The 24,241-nt window shown below is 47.2% G+C and overlaps 2 protein-coding genes across 2 annotated transcripts; both read right to left on the reverse strand.

Moving 5' to 3' along the window:
* LOC127293400 (calcium-dependent protein kinase 9) lies at positions 1-12,058 on the reverse strand. Its single transcript, XM_051323013.2, has 4 exons — positions 10,733-12,058; positions 1,318-1,461; positions 1,072-1,224; positions 1-955 (listed from the first exon to the last, which is right to left on the reverse strand). Exons 1-4 carry the CDS (start codon positions 11,481-11,483, stop codon positions 279-281), a joined length of 1,725 nt encoding a protein of 574 aa, XP_051178973.1. The 5' UTR covers positions 11,484-12,058; the 3' UTR covers positions 1-278.
* Positions 12,059-19,202: 7,144 nt separating this feature from the next.
* LOC127293401 (uncharacterized) lies at positions 19,203-23,981 on the reverse strand. Its single transcript, XM_051323017.1, has 4 exons — positions 23,243-23,981; positions 23,011-23,162; positions 19,982-20,056; positions 19,203-19,904 (listed from the first exon to the last, which is right to left on the reverse strand). Exons 1-4 carry the CDS (start codon positions 23,901-23,903, stop codon positions 19,407-19,409), a joined length of 1,386 nt encoding a protein of 461 aa, XP_051178977.1. The 5' UTR covers positions 23,904-23,981; the 3' UTR covers positions 19,203-19,406.
* Positions 23,982-24,241: the final 260 nt, after the last annotated feature.

Here is a 24,241-nt window from a genome sequence, read left to right on the forward strand (position 1 = left end):
GGAGGAACCTCGGTCTAGTAAAACAAATCCAGCAATGAACACTTGAGGGACTTGGATTTTTCCTCTACCACACATAATTACAGGCATGATCGGTCCAAACGCCAGACCAAAAGTATGTCCCTATAAACCCTCCTGAAGAAGTGAAGATTCCGACATTCTACAACGAGTATACGAACAAACTGCTACTACAATAAATTCCATTGAATCGATGTAGAGTCATAAAAAACCAAGCATCCCATCGACGAGAAAACAAGCATTTCTGAAGTCTGAACGTGCATCTATTTGTCATCGTCAGCGAGCGCCATGGAGAGCGAGCCGTCCTTCATCAGGCTGTTGCTCAGTGTCTTGAACCGCTGCCTGGAGTACTGCCGCGACGCCTTCCTCCAGTCCGTCCCAGATTTCATCATCGCCACGAACTCCTCGAAGCTGACCCGGCCGTCCTTGTCCGTGTCGACCTCCTTCATGACATGGTCGATCACAGCGTCGTCGGCTCTGCCGGAGTCGTCGGCGAGCGCGTCGGCCAGCTCGCCGCGCTCGATGTACCCGCTGCTATCCCGATCAAAGAACAGGAACGCGGTGCGGAGGTGCTGGTCATTGGAGAGCCGCTGCAGGTGGATGGTGATGGCGACGAACTCGGCGTAGTCGAGGTAGCCGTCGCCGTCCACGTCGGCGGCCTCCATGAGCAGCTCCATCTCGGGCTCGGCGAGCTTGGATCCCACCTTGGCGAGCCCGGCCTTGAGCTCTGGCAGCGTGACCCTGCCCTTGCGCTCCGTGTCCATGAGCGCGAACATCTCCTTGATCACCTCCACCTCCTCCGCCGACAGGTGCTCCGCGATGACCCGCATGGCCTTCTTCTTGAACCGGTTCATCACCGCGAACTGCTTCAGCCGCGCCCGTACCACGTCGCCCAGCGGCACGTTCGGCGCCGTCTTCGCGCCCTGCAGCCACGGGTGCTCTGCACGGCCAACCCAAAGATAAATGTCAGCGGCGACGAGCCGACACCCGACGACAGACGCCATGATCCATGCTCCAAAAATTCAGTCTCTTGCTTGACGACGCAAGAACACATACCGAGGACTTGGCGGGCGGTGAGGCGCTTACGGGGGTCCATCTCGAGCATCTGGCGGACGAGGCTCTTGGCGCTGTCGGAGATCCGAGGCCATGGCTCCCGCTCGAAGTCCAGCACCCCTTTCAGGATGGAACGCGCCACGCCCTGCTCCGTCTCTGCAGTTCAGATTGAGCAAGATGATGATGTCTTCTGTTGGTGCGTGGCAAGGGAAAGGGGATTGATCGATGGAGCTCGGATCAAGCAAGTACCGGCCCAGAATGGCGGGACGCCGCAGAGGAGGATGTAGAGGATGACGCCGGCGCTCCAGATGTCCGCCTCCGGGCCGTAGTTGCGGCGGAGCACCTCCGGGGCCATGTAGTACGGGCTGCCCACGATCTCCGAGAACCGCTCACCTGCAGCACATTTTTCTGTCAGTGAAATCGAAGTATGAATATCGTCAATAGCCTTGCAGCCTGTAGGGGTGGATAGCACAGTTTCCGCGCCGAATTCGTTTGAAATCCGTTTTACAGAATTCACATCTGATTTGAGTTAATTACGATGAATAAAGATATCTGATTCCGAACTTGACACCAGATATGGTATAGAATGCATTATGCCAAATAGCACCGGAATATTCGTATTCAAAAGTTATTTAGGATAATCCGATGGTATTTATCCAATTAATCCATTTTTATCCAACACGTCAAAACTAATCGAGCATATTTAGTAGCTAATGAGTTGCCGAGTTTATGTGTTAAACAATAGTTCACTTACATAGTCACTCTTTTCAATATGGAGTCCAAACTTGTTACTCCATCCGATCATAATAAGTGTTGTTAATTAATATAGTGCAAAGTTTGTACTACTCCACCCCTACAGATTGTTGTAGTACTAAATTAGTGACCCTTCATATGGACCGGATGGGGTAGTGTCGTTGCCTAATCGACGGTACCCCGGAGGAGGGATCCTCACGAGGGGGAGAAGAAGTAGGGGCCATAGGGCGGAGTGCTCTCGGGACGGTGGTACGCGAGTTACCCAGCTTCGGAACACCTGCACGATGACAGGGCCTACTGCTGCTTGTCTGGAATTATCTGGGCGCTTTCGCGTTGTTACAATGAGTTGTGCTTGTGCTGAACGTGCACGTGAACGTGAACGTGAACGTGAACGTGCCTCTAGGGCTCCCAGGATCCGGCTTATAAAGGCGCACGGATCTAGGGTTTACATGGAGAGTCCTAGCCGGATTACAGGTCGCCTAACTACGGTACAAGGTCTTGCCGTGTACGTCAAGGATCTGCCTTCCTCCCTACGTCGTACTGGATCCGGGTTCCACATGGGCCTCCATGGATCCGGGTTACTCCTGGGCCTCCATGGATCCGGGTTACTCCTGGGCCTCCATGGATCCGGGTTACTCCTGGGCCTCCATGGATCCGGGTTACTCCTGGCCTCCATGGATCCGGGTTACTCCTGGGCCTCCATGGATCCGGGTTACTCCTGGCCTCCATGGATCCGGGTTCCACATGGACCTTCACGGATCCGACTTCCTCCGATGGTCGGTTGGGATCCGGCTTCCCTATCCTGGGCTGGACTTCATCCTTTAGGATCAACAGCAACTGGGCCGCCCGACGGGCCACACGCCACATCACCATCTATGGGCCACCCGGGCTTGCCGGATCTAGGCACTGTCGATGGTACACCCATGAAGTATACCCACAACAGTAGCCCCCAGAGTTCTCCGAGTTTCACCTGCTGTTTCCGCCTCACTAATCCATCATGGTCTCCGGCAATATTGGTAACGCGGAGAAACTTGAAGAGCTCTAACTTCATATTTTCTTCTTTCCCAACTTTCAGTCGGAAAAAACCCTCATCCTGCGGGACTTCACCCATCGACAGTACATAACATGTCTCCGGGTTACTCCCCTGCTTGCGGACAAGAATTTGCTTATCTTCACGCCGTTACCCGGAACCTTAAAAGATTCAAACGGTTCCGCCTATCTTGGCGCCATTTTCGCGTGATTCGAGCGGTAAGTTGAGGTGCGGATCCCACTACCAAAAATTAGTTGCGGATCCGGCTACCAAAAATTGAGGTGCGGATTCGGCTACCAAAAATTAGGTGCGGATCCGGCTACCAAAAATTAGGTGCGGATCCGGCTACCAAAAATTAGGTGCGGATCCGACTAGTTAGCCAGATTTTCGCCATCTTTGAAAATTTTCTTGACATAACCATATGTATGTAGCCCCCGAGCGTTGAGTCGGCTTGCTCCAAGGAGACACGATGCTCAGAAACTTAGCCCCCAAGCGTCAAGGTGGAAATTTTCCGGCTTGTTACTCAGAGAACTTCATCGATGTAGCCCCCGAGCGCCAAGGTGAATTTTCTTGAAAATCCGGCTTGGTGCTCTTAGAGTAGCTTTATCTTTATATGTGACTTAGGAATAGCGTAAATCCCAAGCATCTAGGCGGAAATTTCCAGCACTGATACCCGAAAGGAAACACACTTTTCACCTAAGATCAAACCGCAGCCCCCGAGGGTTGGTTCCGGCTAAGCATAGCGGAATCAAGACTCAAGTTGCTTTTCCAGCTGTGCACGCCATGGATCCGCCTAACCTCGGGAGATTGTTGTACGTCCAAGTGTCATGTACCTGATACATAAACATAAAAACATATTTGTATTAAATTGTTTCTTTGACCATGTTCAACAAACAAATGTAAGGCGGAATAAAAACGGCCTTTGAACAAATGTTTTAAAGCTGAAACTATGCAGCAATTGAACAACATAAAACTGTCAAGGCGGAAAAAACTCGACTATCTTGAACAGTTAATGTAATTTATATATTTTAAGCAAGTGCTGGTTTATCCGTTCTTCTGGTTTATATGCTTGACTTTTCGCGAGACGGCAAACTTTAAACACAGAACATCTGCTGAGGCGATAGCGCTTAATAGCGAAACAATCAAGAACCTCAGAAACAGAGGCCGGTTTTAAGTACCGAAATGTCACTACTAAGGAATCCACATATAAACAACAGAAAACGTGTAGGCCAGAAAACTCAAGCTAACGCCCGAAGGCGGAAATTTTGCAGCGTACTGGAGCCTTAAGCGGCAAAAACAGTACAAAGTTTTTCACGAGCGCGAGGCAAATCGTGGGAAAGATATGACCAACAGTGAAAGCGGTAAAAGACTCAGGATATGAGTGAACCAATCTTAATCTCATGATCATAAAATATTAAAATATTAAATATAAATAGGACTTAGCTGTTTGTAGCGGAGCCAACGTCGGTCGTGGCGGTTTTTCTTCGGCGTTCCGTCGAGCCGGTGCGAGATTGATTGTCGCAGTAGTCCTGTAGGTGCGGATCCACCTACCAAAATTTAGGTGTGGATCCGACTTCCAAAAATTTAGGTGCGGATCCATCTACCAAAATTTTGGCATGGATCCGGCTACAAAATATAGGTGCGAATCCGACTACCCAAAATTAGGTGCGGATCCGGTTGCCAAAAACATAGGTGCGGATCCGACTACCAAAAACATAGGTGCGGATCCGGCAACCAAAAACATAGGTGCGGATCCGACTACCAAAAACGTAGGCGCGGATCCGGCAACCAAATTTCCGGGTCTAAGGCGGATTCTTCCGTGGAAAGCTCCAGCGACTCGGATCGGATCTTTGCAGCTGCGTCCTGCTCGGCGGCGGTCGTAGCTACATTACTTACCAGTGCGTTTCCGTCGAAATCAACGGTTTCGCCGATGAAGATGTGTATGCCGCCAACTGGGACGATGGAGAGCTTGACGGGGTTTGTCTTGGCCGGAACCCAGCACTCGTCCGGAGGGACGATCGGAAGGTTTCCGGCGTAAAGGACGCGCCCCACAGCGATGGTGTCGTCGTAGCTTCCCATGGCGGAACCCTCCCGGTTCCGGCCTCCAGACGCCACAGGCCCCACGGTGGGCGCCAACTGTCGTTGCCTAATCGACGGTACCCCGGAGGAGGGATCCTCACGAGGGGGAGAAGAAGTAGGGGCCATAGGGCGGAGTGCTCTCGGGACGGTGGTACGCGAGTTACCCAGCTTCGGAACACCTGCACGATGACAGGGCCTACTGCTGCTTGTCTGGAATTATCTGGGCGCTTTCGCGTTGTTACAATGAGTTGTGCTTGTGCTGAACGTGCACGTGAACGTGAACGTGAACGTGAACGTGCCTCTAGGGCTCCCAGGATCCGGCTTATAAAGGCGCACGGATCTAGGGTTTACATGGAGAGTCCTAGCCGGATTACAGGTCGCCTAACTACGGTACAAGGTCTTGCCGTGTACGTCAAGGATCTGCCTTCCTCCCTACGTCGTACTGGATCCGGGTTCCACATGGGCCTCCATGGATCCGGGTTACTCCTGGGCCTCCATGGATCCGGGTTACTCCTGGGCCTCCATGGATCCGGGTTACTCCTGGGCCTCCATGGATCCGGGTTACTCCTGGCCTCCATGGATCCGGGTTACTCCTGGGCCTCCATGGATCCGGGTTACTCCTGGCCTCCATGGATCCGGGTTCCACATGGACCTTCACGGATCCGACTTCCTCCGATGGTCGGTTGGGATCCGGCTTCCCTATCCTGGGCTGGACTTCATCCTTTAGGATCAACAGCAACTGGGCCGCCCGACGGGCCACACGCCACATCACCATCTATGGGCCACCCGGGCTTGCCGGATCTAGGCATTGTCGATGGTACACCCATGAAGTATACCCACAACAGGTAGTATACTCGGCTATCGAAGCATGACCTTGTATTTGCATTACTTCATCCATATATAACCTACTTTGTTCATTCTATAGTGTTACAATATTTAATTTATATGTGTTTTGTTAAACTTGTTTGCCAATCTACTTATGCATGTACATTTCAATTAATTTTGTTTCCGCTCTGAGTATATTCCGTTTTTGTTTTGGATCCATGGTTTTGTATATCTGTATTCAAATTCGTTACCGGTCATCATCTGATCCGCTCTAAATTTGTCGAGAAAATAGGGTATAGGATATGGTAAAACCAAAATCAAATCAAACCCGATCCGATTACATCCTAGCGGCTGTGATAGCGATAAAAAAAGAAAACTTGTAGCAGAAACATAAAGAGTGAATTTTACTTTTTAACTCTTAGTTATGCATTATGACACCACTTATCCTAGCAAGTGAAAATTCTTCTGCTCTCTTCTTCCCAAATTCATTGACCCAGCTCAGCTGCGTCAATTAAATTATGCCGGGAGCTACACAAATTAATTTAGACAGGAGGGAGATGATCTTTTAGACACTTTGGGGTTTCATCACAAGAAGTGGAACAAATTAAAATAGAATGATAAACATGATGGTCAATGATACCCTACGAGGTCCACATCGGCCTAACATGCTTGTCTTATCTAACAACCCATGCTAAATGCTAAAATCTGGCTAATATAGTTTTCAAGCATTCCCTAGATAGAGTATTTGACAAGGCAAAATGGGTTGGTCTTTACAATAGCATGCCGATGAAATGGAGCAGAAAGATTCTGACTTTTCTACAAAAAAACCAAATAGAAGGGAAAATATGGAAACGGGGACGGAATTTTGCAGAACATAAATGAAAACATAAATCTTCTAGCGAAAACATAATGAAAACGAACGACAACGAAATACCATTTTCTGGCGGAATAGAAGCGAAAACATAAATGCCTAATCCATTAAACCCAATCTTAGATTGTTGTAGCATGCCTAATCCGTTAAAACCAATCTGAGATAACTCAAAATGGCAAAAGCACCCCATCGTGAAACTAGTGGGTGGCCACTACATAATCCCTTCATTCGTTTGACTAGGCTTCGACGGTTCGATCCACCCCTTATTACCTGGCTAATCTTTGATAATTTACAATCTTATTATAATATTGTGATATATCATCTTATTTGACTTCATGTTGGAAACTAACACAACTTTGTTAGTTTGCGACGACGTGGGCTTAGCCCAGTGGTTGGGGTCGCAGTGGCATACACTAACGACCGGAGTTCGATTCCTGTCAGGGATGAATTTCGGAATTGTCACGCCAAGTCTCGCTTATACTATATCAAAAAGTGTCTAGTTCCTCCTAGACACGGTTTCACAACTTTGTTAGTTTGCTTGAGTTTATTTTGCATGATCCAAGGGTTTTTTTTTTTTGGTTCCAACAAACATTTGCCATGTCCATGTCGTATTTGCTTCTGATAGTATCTGTTTTCGTATTTATTTTCGGTACTTCGGTATTCGTTTCCGCTTCCACAAAAATATAAAAGCAAATATGGCAACACTAAGTTCCGTCCGCATCCCGTATCTGCTTCGTTTTCATCCTACTTACATGGGCTGGTCTAGATTGAAAATGTGGACACAATTATTCGAAAAATGATATTTATTTTCAGAACTGTTCAGCTCTAATTCCTTTTTGACTTTGGACGCGGTTACGAGTGGAAGAGGTCGACCCCCTCGACTAGGCAATGCAGTTGGCCACGTAGAGCGAAGGGAAACTAATCACTCAAGATCCGGGTCAAGCGACGTTTACGACAGTATCCGCGTGCCCAGCGACTACCAGAGGCGTGTCGGTGAGCATGTCCATTCGCCGCTGGAAATATCAAATATGTGGACTTTTTCTCAGTTAGCAGCATTTTGTGTACAGATTTCACTGTCGTGGTCGTAAGACGACAGTGTACCGATCGAGATGCATGCACGAGCTCTTGCTCGGCCGGACCTCTTCTCTTCGGTTACTTCATCATATTGTAGCGCCATTATTATGGCTATACGTGATGTATATATGTTTCAGAATGGCAGCAATTTCTCATTATTACAAACAATGGAAAAACTAAGAACATCTCCAGCCACGTCCCCCAAAGCGTTTCCCAAAGGGATTTGGCCACACCGGACCATAAAACGTTCCCAACCTCGTTCCCCAAAGCCCTTTTTTGTCTGGCGCGGCCCGATACGGTGTCCGGCGCCCCGAGCCCGTCCCCGCCCCATAGGGGACCCTCCGGGCACGCCGGACACAACGAAAAGCGAGGTGAAGCAACGCGGGCCCGACCCGTCAGCGACTCACGGGCGGACGCTCAACCGCCGCCTGCCTAGGGACGATGCAGTTGCCGGGAAGTGGAACCGTCGCATTGGCAACCGCGTTGATCGATGCGCGAACCTCCGGAATGGAGCGCGAACTCTGTGGAAGAGCAACCGCCGGTCTCTTGGATATCAGTGCCACCGTTCATCCGCGCTCAATAAGACCCGTACGTAGGAAGAGGCTGAGGAGGCGGCGGCGGCCCGGGCGAAGGCGGAGGCGAAAGCGAAGCGGAAGGCACAGCCGGCGAGCTCCATCGACGACGAGGAGGACATAAGTTCCTCCGATGCGTCAGATGACACCGTCTGTTCGGAAGAGGTGACGAGCAGGAAGCGCCACCGTGAGGACGACGAGGCGGGGCCATCAATGAAGAAGTAGTTTAAATTTTTATGTGTAAATTTGTTTATATTTTTCGAAGTTTTTATATATAATTTGTGTATGTTGCACCGCTTTGAATATTAGTAGCGTTATTTAACCTACACATTTCTTCTATATACTAAATAAAAAAGAAGTATTTAAAAGTTTAGGGGCGGCGTTTGGGGGACGCGGTTGGGGAGCGACGTCCCCCAAACGCGGCAGATGAAACACGTTCCCCAAATGCTCGATCCGGATGTGATCCGGATGTGTTTGGGGGGCGGTTTGGAGGACGCGACCGAAGATCGCTCTAAATCGCTAAAGAGAAACAACTTTGTCATAATTTTTGCAATAGCCTATTCACCCACCCCTCCCCTCTAGTTGATAGTGGATGGTCTTTCAGGGAGCTTTTTCAGTTGGATGGTCCAGGTACCCATTATCATTCACAATAGCAAATCCCTCCCCATGATGATTGACAATTAGGCGAGAACACATGTAGACATGCATGTAACACTCTACATGGAGTATTTATATTTAATTACACCTAAGATATATATAATCATACACTCTAGAAACCTTTACCAATACATTTGTTATACAAGTATATTCTAGAGCTCTTTAATCAGATATTTTAGGATACTAAAATTGACGCAAAACCATAAAATACAATATAATGCATCTAATTACAGATATTAATCTACACAGAAATGTGAATTTATTTAATACACTTATTATATCTAAGGGAGTTTTAGTTCAATGAAAAATATTCTTAGCTATGTTTGGAATACTCCGTCCGTTACTAATGTAAGACCTTATTTTAGTCTTTTTTTTCCTAAATGCATATATCTAGATGCATTTTAAAGTGTAGGTTCACTCATTTTGGTCTATATCTAGTCCACTTTGAAATATCTAAAAGGTCTTACATTAGTGAACAAAGGGAATAACATTGATGTAAAGTGGAGTTTATATTTAGGGCACCGGAAGTGAAATAGAAAATTGAATCTTGAAATTTGGTGGCACCACTTATGTGACTACTTGTGCTAAATATTCTAGAAAATATACTAATTATGATCTTTTGTTGATGGAATTTGTTGTAATTAAGTAAAAGTGTTTTGTATAAATAGGTGATAAATCGTTGTATTGTTACCTTGAACTCATCATGCACTCAGGTCTAGGCATTTGATTCCCAAGAACCCAGAACAAACTCCGAACTAATTCTACTTCTAAATGTTACGAGGCAACTCGGCCAGACATGCCACCAAAAGGGGCAAAGACATCTTGGTCGTTCGTTTCAACCCAAGCAGTAAACACATCTGACGCTGGCCATCCGATGCGGTGCATTTTTTTACCATCAGCATATCGTTCTTAGTCTATGACACGTGGGGGTCAGTTTACGTGTGGGACCGGCAGAAAGAGACGCTGACGGGCGCTAGCTCGCGTCGCATGTTTCCCTCTCCTGTGTCCCTGGCTTTCGTAGCCCTTTTCACAGTTTCGTAGGCCGATGGTGGAGAGCGCCTCGTATAACCCAAATGTCAGGTCATTTGGTCTCTACTTGTAAATAGTAATCTTAACTAGGAATATTATCATCTTGAGGAAGGGGTTTACTTCCGATTTCATTAAAGAAACCAAAATGTAGGGGTGCCTTTGAATTTGTGTGGTCAACAACTTACAACTTCAAACGTTATTTTTACGTATAATATATTTATAAAATTTGTGTAACTAAATATATAATAAGGATATTGGAAAGAAAAATGCAAAGATATTATTTGTACATTCTAAATTCATATAATTTGGTATATATTAGTGAAAAAATTCGTGCAACAAAGACCATGCGAAAAAAACGTGTATTATATTTAGGGCAGATGGAGTATGATTAATAAAAGGAAAAAAACATCTGTAACAAGGAAATAAGCATTAATTTAGTTGGATATTCTTAGTGATTTTATTTTGATATCCTTTGCCTTTCCAGCACAGAATTGAAATTGAGTTTGTACAAGGCCAAAATGCATGCATGATAGACTCGTAGAAATTTACGTTCCTGCAATTATATCTTAGGATGTACAATAAAGGACTAGCATGCAAAATAAATACGGACTAGCATGATAAAATCCTAGTTGTCTCTCTTTTCTTACACTTGCAAGCAGTTGTCTGTCAACGATGTTTGAGGAATTAAAAACTGATCAAGGGAGGAAGAATTCTGCAAGCATTCCTCAAAAAAAAAAAAAAAAAAGAATTCTGCAAGCAAGCAAAGAGACAGACCTGGTCGGAAGAAGACGGAGAGGCCGAAGTCGATGGCCTTGAGCTGCGCGTCCTCGCTCTTTCCCGCGTACAAGAAGTTCTCCGGCTTGAGGTCCCGGTGCATGACCCCGTGCGCGTGGCATGCTCGCACGACCTCCGCCACCGTCCTGGCCGCCGCCGCCGCGGCCCGCTCCGTGTACCTCCCGCGGGCCACGATCCTGTCGAACAGCTCCCCGCCGTCGCAGAGCTCCATGACGATGTGCACGGCGTCGTCGTCCTCGTACGCCGCGCGCATCCGCACGAGCGCCGGGTGGTCCGGCAGCGACGCCATGATGGCCACCTCCCGGCGCACGTCGGCGACGTCGATGGCGGTGCGGAGGCGCGCCTTGGGGATGGACTTGCAGGCCAGCCGCTCCCGCGTGGCGCCGCGGTCGGTGGCGAGGCGCGTGACCCCGAACTCGCCGCGCCCCAGCTCCCGGCCCATGTGGTACTTGTCGGTGACGCGGAGGCGCGGGTGGTGCGGCACCACGCCGTCGAGCACGCGCACCGGTTTAGGCGAGTGGCTCGCGGCGGCCGCGCCGCCGCGCGGGGCGTAGGGGTTGGGCTTCTCCTTGGGCCGGCGCCGGGGCTTGGGGTTCGCCCTGGCGGGGCTCGGCTCCTGGCTGCGGCTCTGGCTCGGCGGCGTCGCCGGCTTCTTGTTGTTCCTGGCCTGCGCTCCGTCCTCTAGCGTCTGCGGCGAGGTGGTGCAGCAGAACAGGCCCGCGTTGCCCATGGAATCGACCTCGATCGCCCTCTAGAAGCTTCTCGATGCTTCTCCCTCCCGGCTGGCCTGATCGTGCTCCTCCTCTAGCTACCTAGCTAGTGCATGGAGGTCGCCGACATGCAGCTGCAGTCTACCTGATCAAGAAAGACCAAGCCTGTCCTCTCTCTCTCTCTGGTCTCTATCTAGGTGGTGGTAGGTAGGTAGGTAGCTGATCGAGGAGAAGAAGATACTGTCTTCGCGGGCATGAGGATGGGAATAGTATAGAAGAGGTCCACGCACTCCGGCGGGGCGCGAGACAGCGAGAGGAAGACGAGAGGGGGAAGGAATCGATCGGTAATTATATGTAATAATCCAGGAGAGCTGTTCAATTCTGCTGCTCGATCGATCGATATTAAAAAGAGCGTCGCTTTGCTTGGTGCTTACGTTCTTCTTCTGACGGACGGATATATGAACCGCGAAGGGCTGACAGCTTTCCGAGGATGTGCAGCGCAGTATTTTCTCCTTGTTTCTATATGATGAGCTGAAGCTGCCTGTCTCGCGGCTGTGGGAACACCATCACAGCTTGCTGCATCATTAACCCCAAAAGGAACAGGCTTGTTGCATCAGGCCATCGATCAGCTGGGGTTGTCCCCCTCGATGTAGCTCGGGCCGTTCAACTGTAAGATCTCAGCTAGCTGCTGTGATGTGTGTGGGAGCTAGCGTACCAAGACAATGACCCGGCATCAAGGCGTGAGAGCGAAGGATGCCGACGGGGAAATAAGGGCGAAAGTAACCACCGCGAGAGTGCTTTCTTTTTTATGAATGAACGCGTATTGGTGTTGCTAAATCCGGAGAAGACGCGGGGACAAGCTGACAAGAATATCTATGCCAATTCAGACAACATGGATGGGAAAGCTACTTCCTTATACGGACAATTTCTTATCAATTCGGTTCTGAACAAGTCTCTACTAATTCATTCACATACACAAAAATTTGTTTTATCCTTTTTACAAATACGCAAAGGGGCGAGGGAGTTATTAGATCTTTGCAGATCTCGATTCTTCTCGCAAAGTGATGGCCACAAAAAGAAGTATAATAGATTATCCAAATGTAACATGATTTGTAGACCAAAGGACCAAGGCGGGTTAGGAAGTTTAGATTTTAGATTTCAAAAATAAATATTAACTTATCGAATTGCTATTTAAAAATTTTAATGTGGAGGGTGTACAGCATGATATACAACGCAACAAATACCTTCGCTCTAAAACTTTATCTCAAGTCTCACTCAAACCAACAGACTCGCCATTTTAAAAAGGTTATATGAATATCGAAAGCGGATTTTTTCTAGAAAGGATAACACTACGTTCTTGTTCAATGACTTGTGCATGACCGTTTATCAATCCACGAAGATGTTTTTAAATGAAAGTTAACTTCCACCAGCAAGTTTACGGTTAAATCTATGTATCTAGATATGATTAATGGTCACACTCGTTTCCTTCGCAAATACATATAAAAAATCAAGGTACCGCTTGAAATCAGAATGTTTATGTGGTTCCTTCACAAAAAGGTGATTTTTGCAAAGGACAAATTGGCAAAACAGAATTGGAATGAGTGCATGAAATGCTACTTTTGTGATCAAAATAAAACAGCATAACATTTCTTCATCTCATGTTGAAAGAACATCTCTCCATAATTATGTTTTGTGTGTTTGATGACAACATGTGTGCTGATCTAATGTGCATTAGTGTACAGATATGATCTACAATACGGTTTGAAGTGAGAAGTAGTGAAAGGGATAAGCGGTGGATGAAAAGGGAGAAGAAAGGAAGAATTCTGGAATTTCCAGGCCAGAAATTCCGAGAATTTTTTGCCCCCAAATTTTTGCTAATGACTTGAGCTTCGGGCTCTCAACCCCCCCCCCCCCCCCCCCCGGATTTTGGCCGGACATTTGTGTCCAGGGGGGCAGAAATCCACCCAAAATCGGGGGGGCGGAAATTCTGGCCCTAACTCATACCCGAATTTTCGGCCCTAAAGTTTGCAACGGATACAATTGGTGGTGGGTATAAATACCTCCCTTCTTCCTCTAGCTCAAGCTGCTCAATTCATCTCAAGTTCATCCACCATTGGAGCCACATAAAGAAAACACAAGATTCACTAGATCTCCTCCTCCAACCATCCAAAGCTCTTGATCTTTAGAGAATCGACGGAGAAGACCCCGATCTACATCTTCACCGAAGCGATTTCCATTTCCCCCTCATTTGCTTGAGGGTCCCTTTGCTAGTGTTCCATTTGTAAACCTTAGTTGCTTGTGGTTGATTTGTTCTTGTTATTGTTGTTGTGTTGTTACAGCTATTGGGAGCCTCCAATTCAGTTGTAGATGTGTACCCCCAAGAACTTTGTAAAGGCCCGGTTTTCGCCTCGAGGAAATGCTTTAGTGGAAGTGGGCTAGGCCTTTGTGGCATTGCTCACATGAGACCGGAGTGAGGCCTTCGTGGCGTTGGTCTGGCCTTTTTGGCGACCACACTCCTCCAAACATAGACATACTTCCCCTCAAAAGGAAGGAACTACGGGAATCATCTATGTGTCTCAGCGTGCTCCACTCTTGGTTACCTCTATCCTTGATTGCTCTATTATATCTTGTCTAGCTATATCTTGCTTAGTTGTATAACTTGTCATATACCATTCACATAGCTGCATATCTAGAGAATTTACCTTTGTGTCAAGCCTAAATTGAAAAGGAACTAAAATTGGGTAGAACCTAATCACTCCCCCCCCCCCCCCCCCCTTTAGGTGCGGCATACGATCCTTTCACATGTCCTTTTGCAACAAAAAAAAAAACTGGTGCATTGTACATATGGCATCTAATATACCAACCCACAAATATCACAAATCTCCTTGGAAATTGGTTGTATAGGGTGGATAAGAAAGAAAAGGCTCACATTAGAGTGGGTGTATGTGCTTTTCTATGGGCTATTTGCATGTCCGGAAGGATTTTAACTTTAACAAAACACTTTCCCAGCAATTGTGCAGCTTATCCTTTTGGCTATCTATGTGGTTTCATTTTTAGCCGCTGGAGGAATGCCAGAAATGAATATTAGGTACAACCGTTTGGCAACTGTAGCATGGAATATGTCAACCAATTCAGTTGGTGGTTTGATAGAAGTTTAACATGTTGATGCCAAGGTGTGACGTATTACTTTAGTTTTTTAGATTGCTTAACCATGTATCCACGCTCTCCGATCCATGATCTGCAATAAGGGCTAGCTTTGTTGGTCCTTGATACTTTTGTAAGACTTTGATTAATATCTAATAAAACTGATGGTTGGAGCTTTCCCTTTTCAAAAAAATGATCAGATAACGTGGGAAGAATTCCAACAGCATGGATGCCTTCTAGAGCCCAGTGTTGATCGGCGGAAGCAACTAGGCAAGGCAATTGATGGATAAGCTCCCATCAGAAAATAAAGATCAGGATGTCATCCAGAGCGGTGTTAATCGCCTGAAGCAATTAGGCAATGCAATTGATCGATGGATAAGCTCGCTAAGGGGTTAAAAAATGGTGGATAAGCAGCTGGGCAGCATCTTGACGGACAACGACATCGGGGCACCGGACTTAATAATGTGAGGATGTGGAGGGACAGGAACTGTGCAAGCTCGAAAGGAGGGCGCTTTTACGCTTTGCCATTTTCCGCTTTGGGGGCTCTTGAGAGAAAACTAATCGAGGTTTGCGAGGACTAAACAACGGGGAAAGCAGCAGTGAAAACAGCCTACCAACACGCGGCGCCATGATTACGTGCGGCATCAAGCGACGTGAAGCAGGGCGGAATGATGGATCCAGCAACCATCCATGATTCTGCTCCAAGGTTCATGAAGCAGCAGGTCTTCTCCTACCTGGAGATGGTTTAGGCTAGCGAATAGTACATTGCAAAAGCAAGACGTCTTCTCCTTGCCTCGTTTACCAAGACAACGTGGTAACATCAATCAGATGTGCTAACACGAAATAGGGTAGAACCGTAGAAGCGTTCGAGTGAGAGCTGGAATTGCTGGAATTCTTAAGCTTTCTGGTGAAGCAACCTGCAATTCAATAGGAATAAGTAGATTACATTACATGTCTGATCAGCTGTCTCTCAGAGAAACTATGGTAGCACGAGTTGTCAGAACACAGGAAACCGGATATACTATGTATTTTATCCTGTTGGTCAGCTGTCTGACTAAATCCTACCAGAATCTACGTGACACTAAACAAAAACAGTTTATTTGTGATGTGGAACTCCTGACCATAAAACATTCTGTTGGGTGACACGACACAGGATAAGACGCGTTCAGGTGAGAGCTAGAATTGTTGGAGCTCTTAATTATAAGCTTTCGGAGGATATTATAGTCACCTGCATTTCAACATGCTGCGCCATGATTACGGGCATCAAGCGAGCTGCAGCAGCGAGAAATGATGGATCCAGCGATCTGCAAAGTTCCATTGCGAAGCAACGGCCTTCTCCTGGCCTCACAATGTCCAGCCTGAAACACTGCCCTCCTTTAGGCCCTGACGTAAACGGATGTTTTCTGAAACACTAGCCTCCTTTAGGGCATCTACAGACTACAGCGGCCCCGCGCGCGGATGAAATATGGGTATGCACCCAGCGGCCCGACGCAAAATGTTCGCGCTGTTCACGAGGACGCAAACGCGGAGTTGCACCACGAAAGCATCTGCGCGGACGTAACGTGTGACCTTGCATTCTTAGGCGGTTCCGCACGTCAGCAACAGCGAAATTGAGCACGTTCATTCGTGTTTCCCTCAAATTCGTTTTTGCGCCAGCGTGGGCGTGGCCCAAGCCCGAGGCCAACCCCAACCACGCGGAAGAGCACTCGCCAGAATGGCACCCGCGACGATCAAGGCGCCTTCCCAAGCACAGAAACCGCCGCAGAAGAGCAACTGACACCCTCTTCAATTTTTGTGGCACCTTCTCGGCTTCTAGCCGCGTCGATATAAAAGTCGTACGCGCCATCCGTGCTGCCAGTCTCCCACCGGCCGCCGCCATCATCTCTAAGGTTTATGAGAAACCTTTCCTTGCCATCCGACTCCGACAGCGGGGGGGGGGGGGGGGGGGTCACCAGGATGGTGACATTGGCGGGAATGGGCTAAAAAAACGAGTAGCTCAAGCTCCCCGCCGAGCGATGCCAATGCTGACGACTAGGAGGCGCACGACGCCACAGCCGATGACCAAGAGGAGGGAGACACCATCTCCGATGGCCATGAGAAGGAGGAAGAGGATGGAGATGATAAGTGGGCACGGCCGGAGGTGAAGAAGCGGCAGAGGAAGCGTCGAAATAAGCGGTGTACACCAACGGCGAAGGGGTGGAGGAGGAGGAAGACTTGAAGGACAACTCATCGGAGGGGAAGTTAGGCTCGTCGGAGGCGACCGACTCGCCTGAAGATGTGACAAGGAGGTAGCGTCGCCGTGACGATGGCGCGGCAGGGCTTCCAAGAAGAAGTACTAGATTATTGTTTCGATGTTTCAGATTGCTCCACCAAAATTTGTGATTATTTCTATGATTTGAACATCTATTTTCGCAGTTTGTATGGCTAATTTTTTTCGCACATTGCACTATATTGGTTGAACCGGAAAAAATTATCCGTGCCGTTGAGGGCACCCCGGACGCAAACGGTCAATCGTGACCTAAAGGACAATTTCGCATACGCGGCCCGATGCAAACGGGCGCGTGTGGTCACTTTTGGCGTACGAAATACGTCGGGCCGCTGGAGATACCCATACCAAGACAATATTGGTAGTAACATTGATCCGATATGTCAACACAGGCTTACCGATTCACCACGATCCCTTCATGTCACCCCTCATGAGCTGGCGTCATTCCGATGGCGATGGATCGGGTGGTGGCCGCACTGATGTGCACATCCCGTGGATGGTGGCCGGTATCTTCGGCCACGGTGGTAGCGTTGTTGCCGGTCTTGGCCTAGGCAGCGGCGGAGAGGTGTTGCTTGTGCTGTGTTGACTGCTGAAGGTTGGTTGCAGATCCTCACCGGTCAGCTCTGTTGGTTCGAGGTAGAGGCTCCTGGAACAAATCCTTGTCCTAGCTTTGGTCAGGACTGGCGACGACGACATCCGCGGATGCCGTTGATTTTCTTGGAAGCATTGTTGAGGGCTCCTCTCGCCATCCCATAGTCTTGCCTTCGGAAGGAAACCTCATATCCTTGGGATCGGGCGATGAAGGCGCTTCTGCATCTTTCTCCTTGTTGAGGGCATCGCTTCGGAGTTAGCTTCGACTTGGGAACTACAGGATGGATGGTTGCAGGCAGTTTGGCAACGATGATGTGTCAAGCAGAGCTTGGGTCGTGGGTTGGGCTTCGATAGTCCGTTATCGGCGTGTCCGATGGGTCTTCTCGTGCTTCACTATGTCATTGTAGAGAGGGAGCTGTGGTGGAGTGTGTTCGGATACATACGGATATTAGTAAAACCATGTCCTATCTATTACCGTATCCGTCAACTATTCAACCATGCTCGTTTTTACCTTTCGTAAGCCTCCAGTTGGTAAGTCGGTTGGAAATAATTCGTTCCATTTTCACTCCAACAACCGATGGTGTGGCAGGGTATTGAGTCGGTGCAAGCCTAGCATAGCTCTCTCTAATGCTCAACGGCCAAGTCAAAGCTGTCTTGTCTTTCGTTGGTGTGTGTGGCTAACTATTGGCATTTAGCGAAGTCGATTAAGAGTTATGCCCAATATCATCGTGTTCCATGGCAATATTGGTGCACTCTAGGTGGGCTTTCCGCTAATAAATCGGCCACATTTTTCTTTATCAGTAAAAATGGCAAGTCTTGCCCTTGTTTAAACTTACCGAGACAATACGGTAATATCGATCAGATGTGGATTGAGCTTCAATGACTTTGTCAGCCCACAAAGTCACTGACTTTGTGTCACTTACAAGTGGGGCCACGTGGGGCTCACATAATAAAGGGTTCCACCTGACCCCACTTGTAAGTGACACAAAGTCAGTGACTTTGTGGGCTGACAAAGTGTATGAATAACTACTAGATCACATGTCTGGTCAGCTGTCTCTCAGCTGAACTTGGTAAGGTTCTCAGAACACAACAAAACGGATACAATAGTATGTATTATCTTTGTTCGTCAACTGTCTGACCAAGTCGTACCACAATCTACCCAACACTAAACAAAAACAGTTTATTCGTGATTTGGAACTCCTGGGCATAAAGCAGAATTGCTGGAGTTCTTAAGCTTTTAGATGGTGAAGTAACCTGCAATTCAATACGAAGAACTAGGTCACATGTCTGCTCGGCATAACTCTGTAATTGTTGTCAGAAATCAGGAACCGGGATACATAATCTCTCTTATCTTGTGAGTTATCATCACGCATAAAGAAAACCATTTTACTAGTGTTGTGCAACTCATGGGCATAAAGAAAGAACTCAGAATTATAAGCCACGGTGACACACTGACACCTACCGCCTCACATAGAAGAACCCACCTGGATTGTTGAAGACAAAAGAGAATTGTGCAGCTCTCTGACAGCATTGCACAAAACAAACGGAAAGTCAAAAATAGAATGCCACGATGCGACAAGCACAACTTAACCTAGCAAAGCATCGAACTTGACAGGCTCACAGAGTCAGCCTGTAGACAACGACTTGAAATTTCCAAAGATAAACGACACCAGAACAACAAAACCAACCGAAATATTGTGTTGAGAAACACAAGAAAGAAGATTAAACGAAAGAACAATTTGTAGGAACGAACATGACTTCAAGCTACTTTCCAACATAGATCCCACATTATCGACCAACCATATGCAGTCATTGGAGCAACAAAATAACTCACAGATGGGGCGAAATTGCGACATAATAACAGGCTAAGTTAGTTCTATAATGACAAAATGGCTCCCAGACTCCCTTTCCTCCCGTAACAACCCAAGCAAAATAACTAAAGCTAGGCATTTGCACCTAGCTCAACCCTCTCAGCATACTGCTGGCCACCTCCCTGCTGGCCTCCACCCTGGTTGTTGTAGTACCCGCCGCCAGAGCGGCCACCCCTGCCCCTGTTATTGTAGTTCCTCTGCTGGTAGTATCCATCATCGTTGTTGTAGTACCCGCCGCCGCCACCCCGGCCATTCTGGTACCCACCACCACCACCCTGGTATCCACCACCACCCTGGTACCCACCCCCACCTTGATATCCACCGCCGCCTCCCCGGCCGTTCTGGTGGTATCCAACACCACGGCCTCCGCGCCCACCCCGGCTACCATTAGGATAGCCCCTCCTGCCACGGCCACCACCTCGCTGGTTGTGGTGAGACCGCCGAGGCTGCTGGAACTGTTCCTCTTCTGGCTCAGCATCCCTTTGATCATGTCCTTCCACATCAAATTTCTCCTGCTCTGCCTCAGCTGAGGGATACTCCTCAGGAGGGATCACAGGGGCTTCAGCATCCTGAAATTGTTATATTAGTATGTACCCGACATACATTATATATACAGAAAAATATTCTTCAGGTCATTGGTCAATACCACATCTTGAACATCAGCCGCATTAGCCTGATAATCATTGCCGATTTCTGTAGCATGTGACTCTTCCTTTTCCTCCTGTAAATAAGTAGAACATACCAAACAAGATCAATATGCAAGTCACACTTTCACCCCTCTAAATGCTGGAAATGCTCATGATAAAAAAATGTAACTTCTTCATAGAAGCACTATCTAGGAGTCTGATAAATATAAAATGTGTATTATTTTGCTCAGTCTATTCAAGACTAAGAATGAGTAACCATACCAGGTACACAAATAAGCAACTGATAAAAATAATAATTCTAGCAAAGCGTCTGACATGGGCAGTGTCTGATGTGTCGGAATAGGTGAATGTTAAAGCATGTCTTATCATACGCTGGTATCAGCCTAGTGTTGCTTCATTTTACTGTGCATAATTTAGTGGCACTCTCTTTGCTCCTGTGCAACTAAAACAGACTTCCCTGACAGCAATATCTGATACCTGGCAACTTCACCTACTAGCAAAACAGTGCAACTACTGTTCTGCTAATTAAAAACTGAATCTACAGAATCAAGTAGTTAAAGAGTCCGCTCCAGTCGGTTAAGGATATCAAGTTCGGAATCGGCTTAAAGATAGTCCCTAGAAAATGTAACTACAGTTCTGCTACTTAACTAAAACTGAATCTACAGAATTCAAGTAGTTAAAGGAGTCCATTCCAGTAAATTAAGGATGTCAAGTTCAGAACCGGAGTACAGATAGTCCCTAGAAATGTAACATTTCCTTCAAGAAATGACAATTACATCCTATTTTTCCTTCTCTATGATCGTCTAACAATGACAATATGGGTATGGCCACAAGCAAACAGGGAATTACTCATAAAATCTTCACTGAAGATCAGGGCCAAAAAATAGAACTCATCTTAACACGAGTCAGTGGGTTATTTCATTATAGAACTAAAATTTGTTTCTATCAAAGTTTGTCAATACATCATTAGCAATGCTTAGCCCACCCTCATTGATCTATCATATATATGTGTGTGTGGTGGGGGAGAGGGTGGGTACACCTGAATAGTACTCCATACCAGAGAACTAGCAATATCATTGGGTGTTTTAAGGGTAATGTCCTGCTGTCTAGCACGTGTCGATACTCGACACTAAAAGGTAACATGCAACAGGTGATGCCAGGGAAAAATAAAAAAACAAATCTTAATTTTCGGTTCTAGTCTTCTAGAGCATAAAGAACAGTCCACATTCACAAACGGGTTTGCTATTCCTTCAGAAATTTAGGATACCACATCACTTTCATGCAAAACCAATACCAGCACGAAATAATACTGAAAACATCTTAATTTTATTTTTAAAGCATGCAAAACAGTGAACATGCACACAAAGGTTATGAACTCAATTATGCAATTAGAGAAATTATAAGTTCAAATATAAAATAAGAGTGGGTGTAGCTGTAGCCGTACCCTCCATTCCAAATAAATTAACACAACTTTGTATAGATACGGATGTATCTACACGATGGAGCACGTCTTTCTAGACAAAGCTGCATCTTAATTTGGAACGGAGGTATGACACAATTAAATTACAATATTCTAAATAATGTGCCCTGGAGGATTAACAGTATCATATTTATGCCAAAAATGTAATCCATATTGTCAAGGCTTATGTTCTGTAGCTTTTTGGAAGTACTAGTGATAAGCACAGATGGGTAACTGGAAAGAACAAAAAGGCTAACTGGTAATACTGTAAGAGGCTAGGTGCTTGCAGCGAAAAATGATGAGCATTCCTCAAAGAGAAGCCACTTTTACCTCAGGAGACGGAAAGCACATAATATTCACATTAAGGGAACTAAAACAAAATTCCAAATGAACCAACAGTTATGCAAGAGAATTTGCACCTAACAAAGTTATCTTGCAATTAAATCCTAAGAACACAGTTAGGCATCTAAACAACAAATATTAAACCTTCAGTTTTATATTCTAAAATTAATATTAATATTGATCATAATAAGTCAATAGTCCCTTAGAATAGGCTAAGTAAGAACAGATGAGAAAAATTGCAGGCAGGGGCATGTGCTCCCTCGGCAAGCAGTAAAGCCATCAAAATAATAACTCTATACGCCTAAAAATAAGGATAATACAGAGGCAGAGGTTGATATCATTTATATTCCATTATCATTTCATTGAATAACAAACTTTTTTGTGTCCTTAAGTACAAGAAACATATTTACAGCTGCAAAAAGCAATTCTTTAGAGTATTAAACTTATTCTCTACACAGGGTAGATATTGTCCATGCAATAAACTTGCTTCTTCACTCAAGGTCCAGAAATGCAACTTTTCAGTTAAATTTACAAGCATAAAAATGAGAATATGTTTTGACATCAAAAATTAGTTTTTTCCACCCAACATTAGAAGTAATGGCCCAAGAAGTAGACTTTGAAAAACAGGAAGTAAAGAAAGGAACAGATGTATTATGACACTTCTGTAGTTGCAGGAGGGTAATCATCCAGCACGCATTCAAGTACTCCCTTGGGCCCAAGAAGGATGTCTCAGATTTGTCTTAAAACATCCAAACTTAGACAAATCTGAGACATCTATTTCAGAACGAAGGGAGTAATATTTATCATAGAAGATACATTTGGTACTATGTTTCAAACTGCAAATGGCCCTCAGCTAGACAAACTCAGCTGATCTATTCTTATCCAGACCCCAAATAGTGGTGACACTACACAAAACTATACAAAGATAATAATCACTAGGTTAATAATTTTGGTGTTCAACCCCGATATGAAACAGCATATAAATATTATTATCTAACCTCACAAATCCACACCTCAAATGGAGTGACCATACAGTTTACCCCCCAAATGAAGTTATTCTACACGATTGATCACTAATATTGAATCGGCTCAAACAGCAGCAGCAACAATAATACCACACCAAATCAATCATGAGACGGATCATCACAAGTAATTTACAGAACAATGAGCATTTCACCGTGCTAAGCACAAACTAAATTAGTACAAAGAATGAGATTTCGAATTCACCTTGTGGCCTTCAGCAGCAGCTAGGTTCTCTTCTACTGCCGGCGCCTCTGGTGAGGCAGACAAGCTCTCCTGTGGCTGCACACCTCCAATAGCAGCCGCCGTGTAGTACTCTGATGCCATGATCTTCTCCAGCTTAGCTCTCACCGCAGCATCTACAGACGATAGACACACCAAATCAATCGCCAATCACCTAAAATCAGATCAAATTAGGGACCTTTATTTTAACACTCACATGTAGCAGGGGTGTCGGGGCCGATCGGCTCCTCGGCACGGGCGAGCCAGAGGCGGGCATGATTGGCGCAGGCCTGGAGCGCGTCACGGTGGGAGACGCCCACGGCAGACGCAGGGCGCGCCGCGGCGAGGGCCGCGAGGGCGGACACCGTGTTGAGGTCGTTCTCCACGAGCAGGTCGACGGTGTCGTCCCCGACGTAGTCGTAGGAGATGCAGCTGCTGCGCTCGTGCTCGCGGGCGACCATGGTGGCGAGGAACTCGCTCTGCGGCTTGACGTCGAAGAGGGAGCCGAAGTAGACGAGCGCGAGGAGGTCCTGGACGGACGAATCGGCGGCGGGGGCCGGGGCCGGGGCGGCGGGGGCGGGGACGGTGGAGAGCTCCTCGGTGAGGGCGGCGGAGAGCGGGGCGCGGAGGCGGTCGAGCTCGTCGATGAGCGCGGCGACGATGGGCTTGGAGCGCAGCACCTCCTTCTGCTCCTGGTTGAGGGCCTTGCCGGCGGCGGCGGACTCCTCCATCTGCGCGATGCGGTTCTGCTTCTTGCGCAGCGCGCGGAGGCGCTTGGAGACGACAGAGAGGACCGGCCCGTCGTTGGCCTCGGAGGCGGCAGCCGCCGCCGCCGCGGCCGCGGAGCCGGAGGCGGAGGCGGTGGGGGAGGCGGCCATGGCGTGAGGCTAGGGTTTTAGTTAGGGGCGATTTGGGGATTTGGGCTTGGGAGTCGGGGCGGCGAGATGGGAGCGGCGTGGGAGACTGCAATTTATGGGGCCAGGGAGGGTAGGGCAATCACATCATCGTGCGGACGGAATGGCCTCGCACGAATCGCGAGGCACTGCTGGTCCTCTGTTACCGCCTTACCTGTGCCAGCTCTGCATTTCTTCGCCCTGACTGCAAAGTATAGTGCCGAAACCTTTTTGGACTATATGTATATGTATTAAGGGTTTGATAATCTTAACATTAATGAAGATTTTCCTTACAAACCAAGGGCTAGGAGCAGAACCATTAA

The sequence above is a fragment of the Lolium perenne genome, chromosome 4, assembly GCF_019359855.2.
Source record: "Lolium perenne isolate Kyuss_39 chromosome 4, Kyuss_2.0, whole genome shotgun sequence".
Lineage (NCBI taxonomy): Eukaryota > Viridiplantae > Streptophyta > Magnoliopsida > Poales > Poaceae > Lolium > Lolium perenne.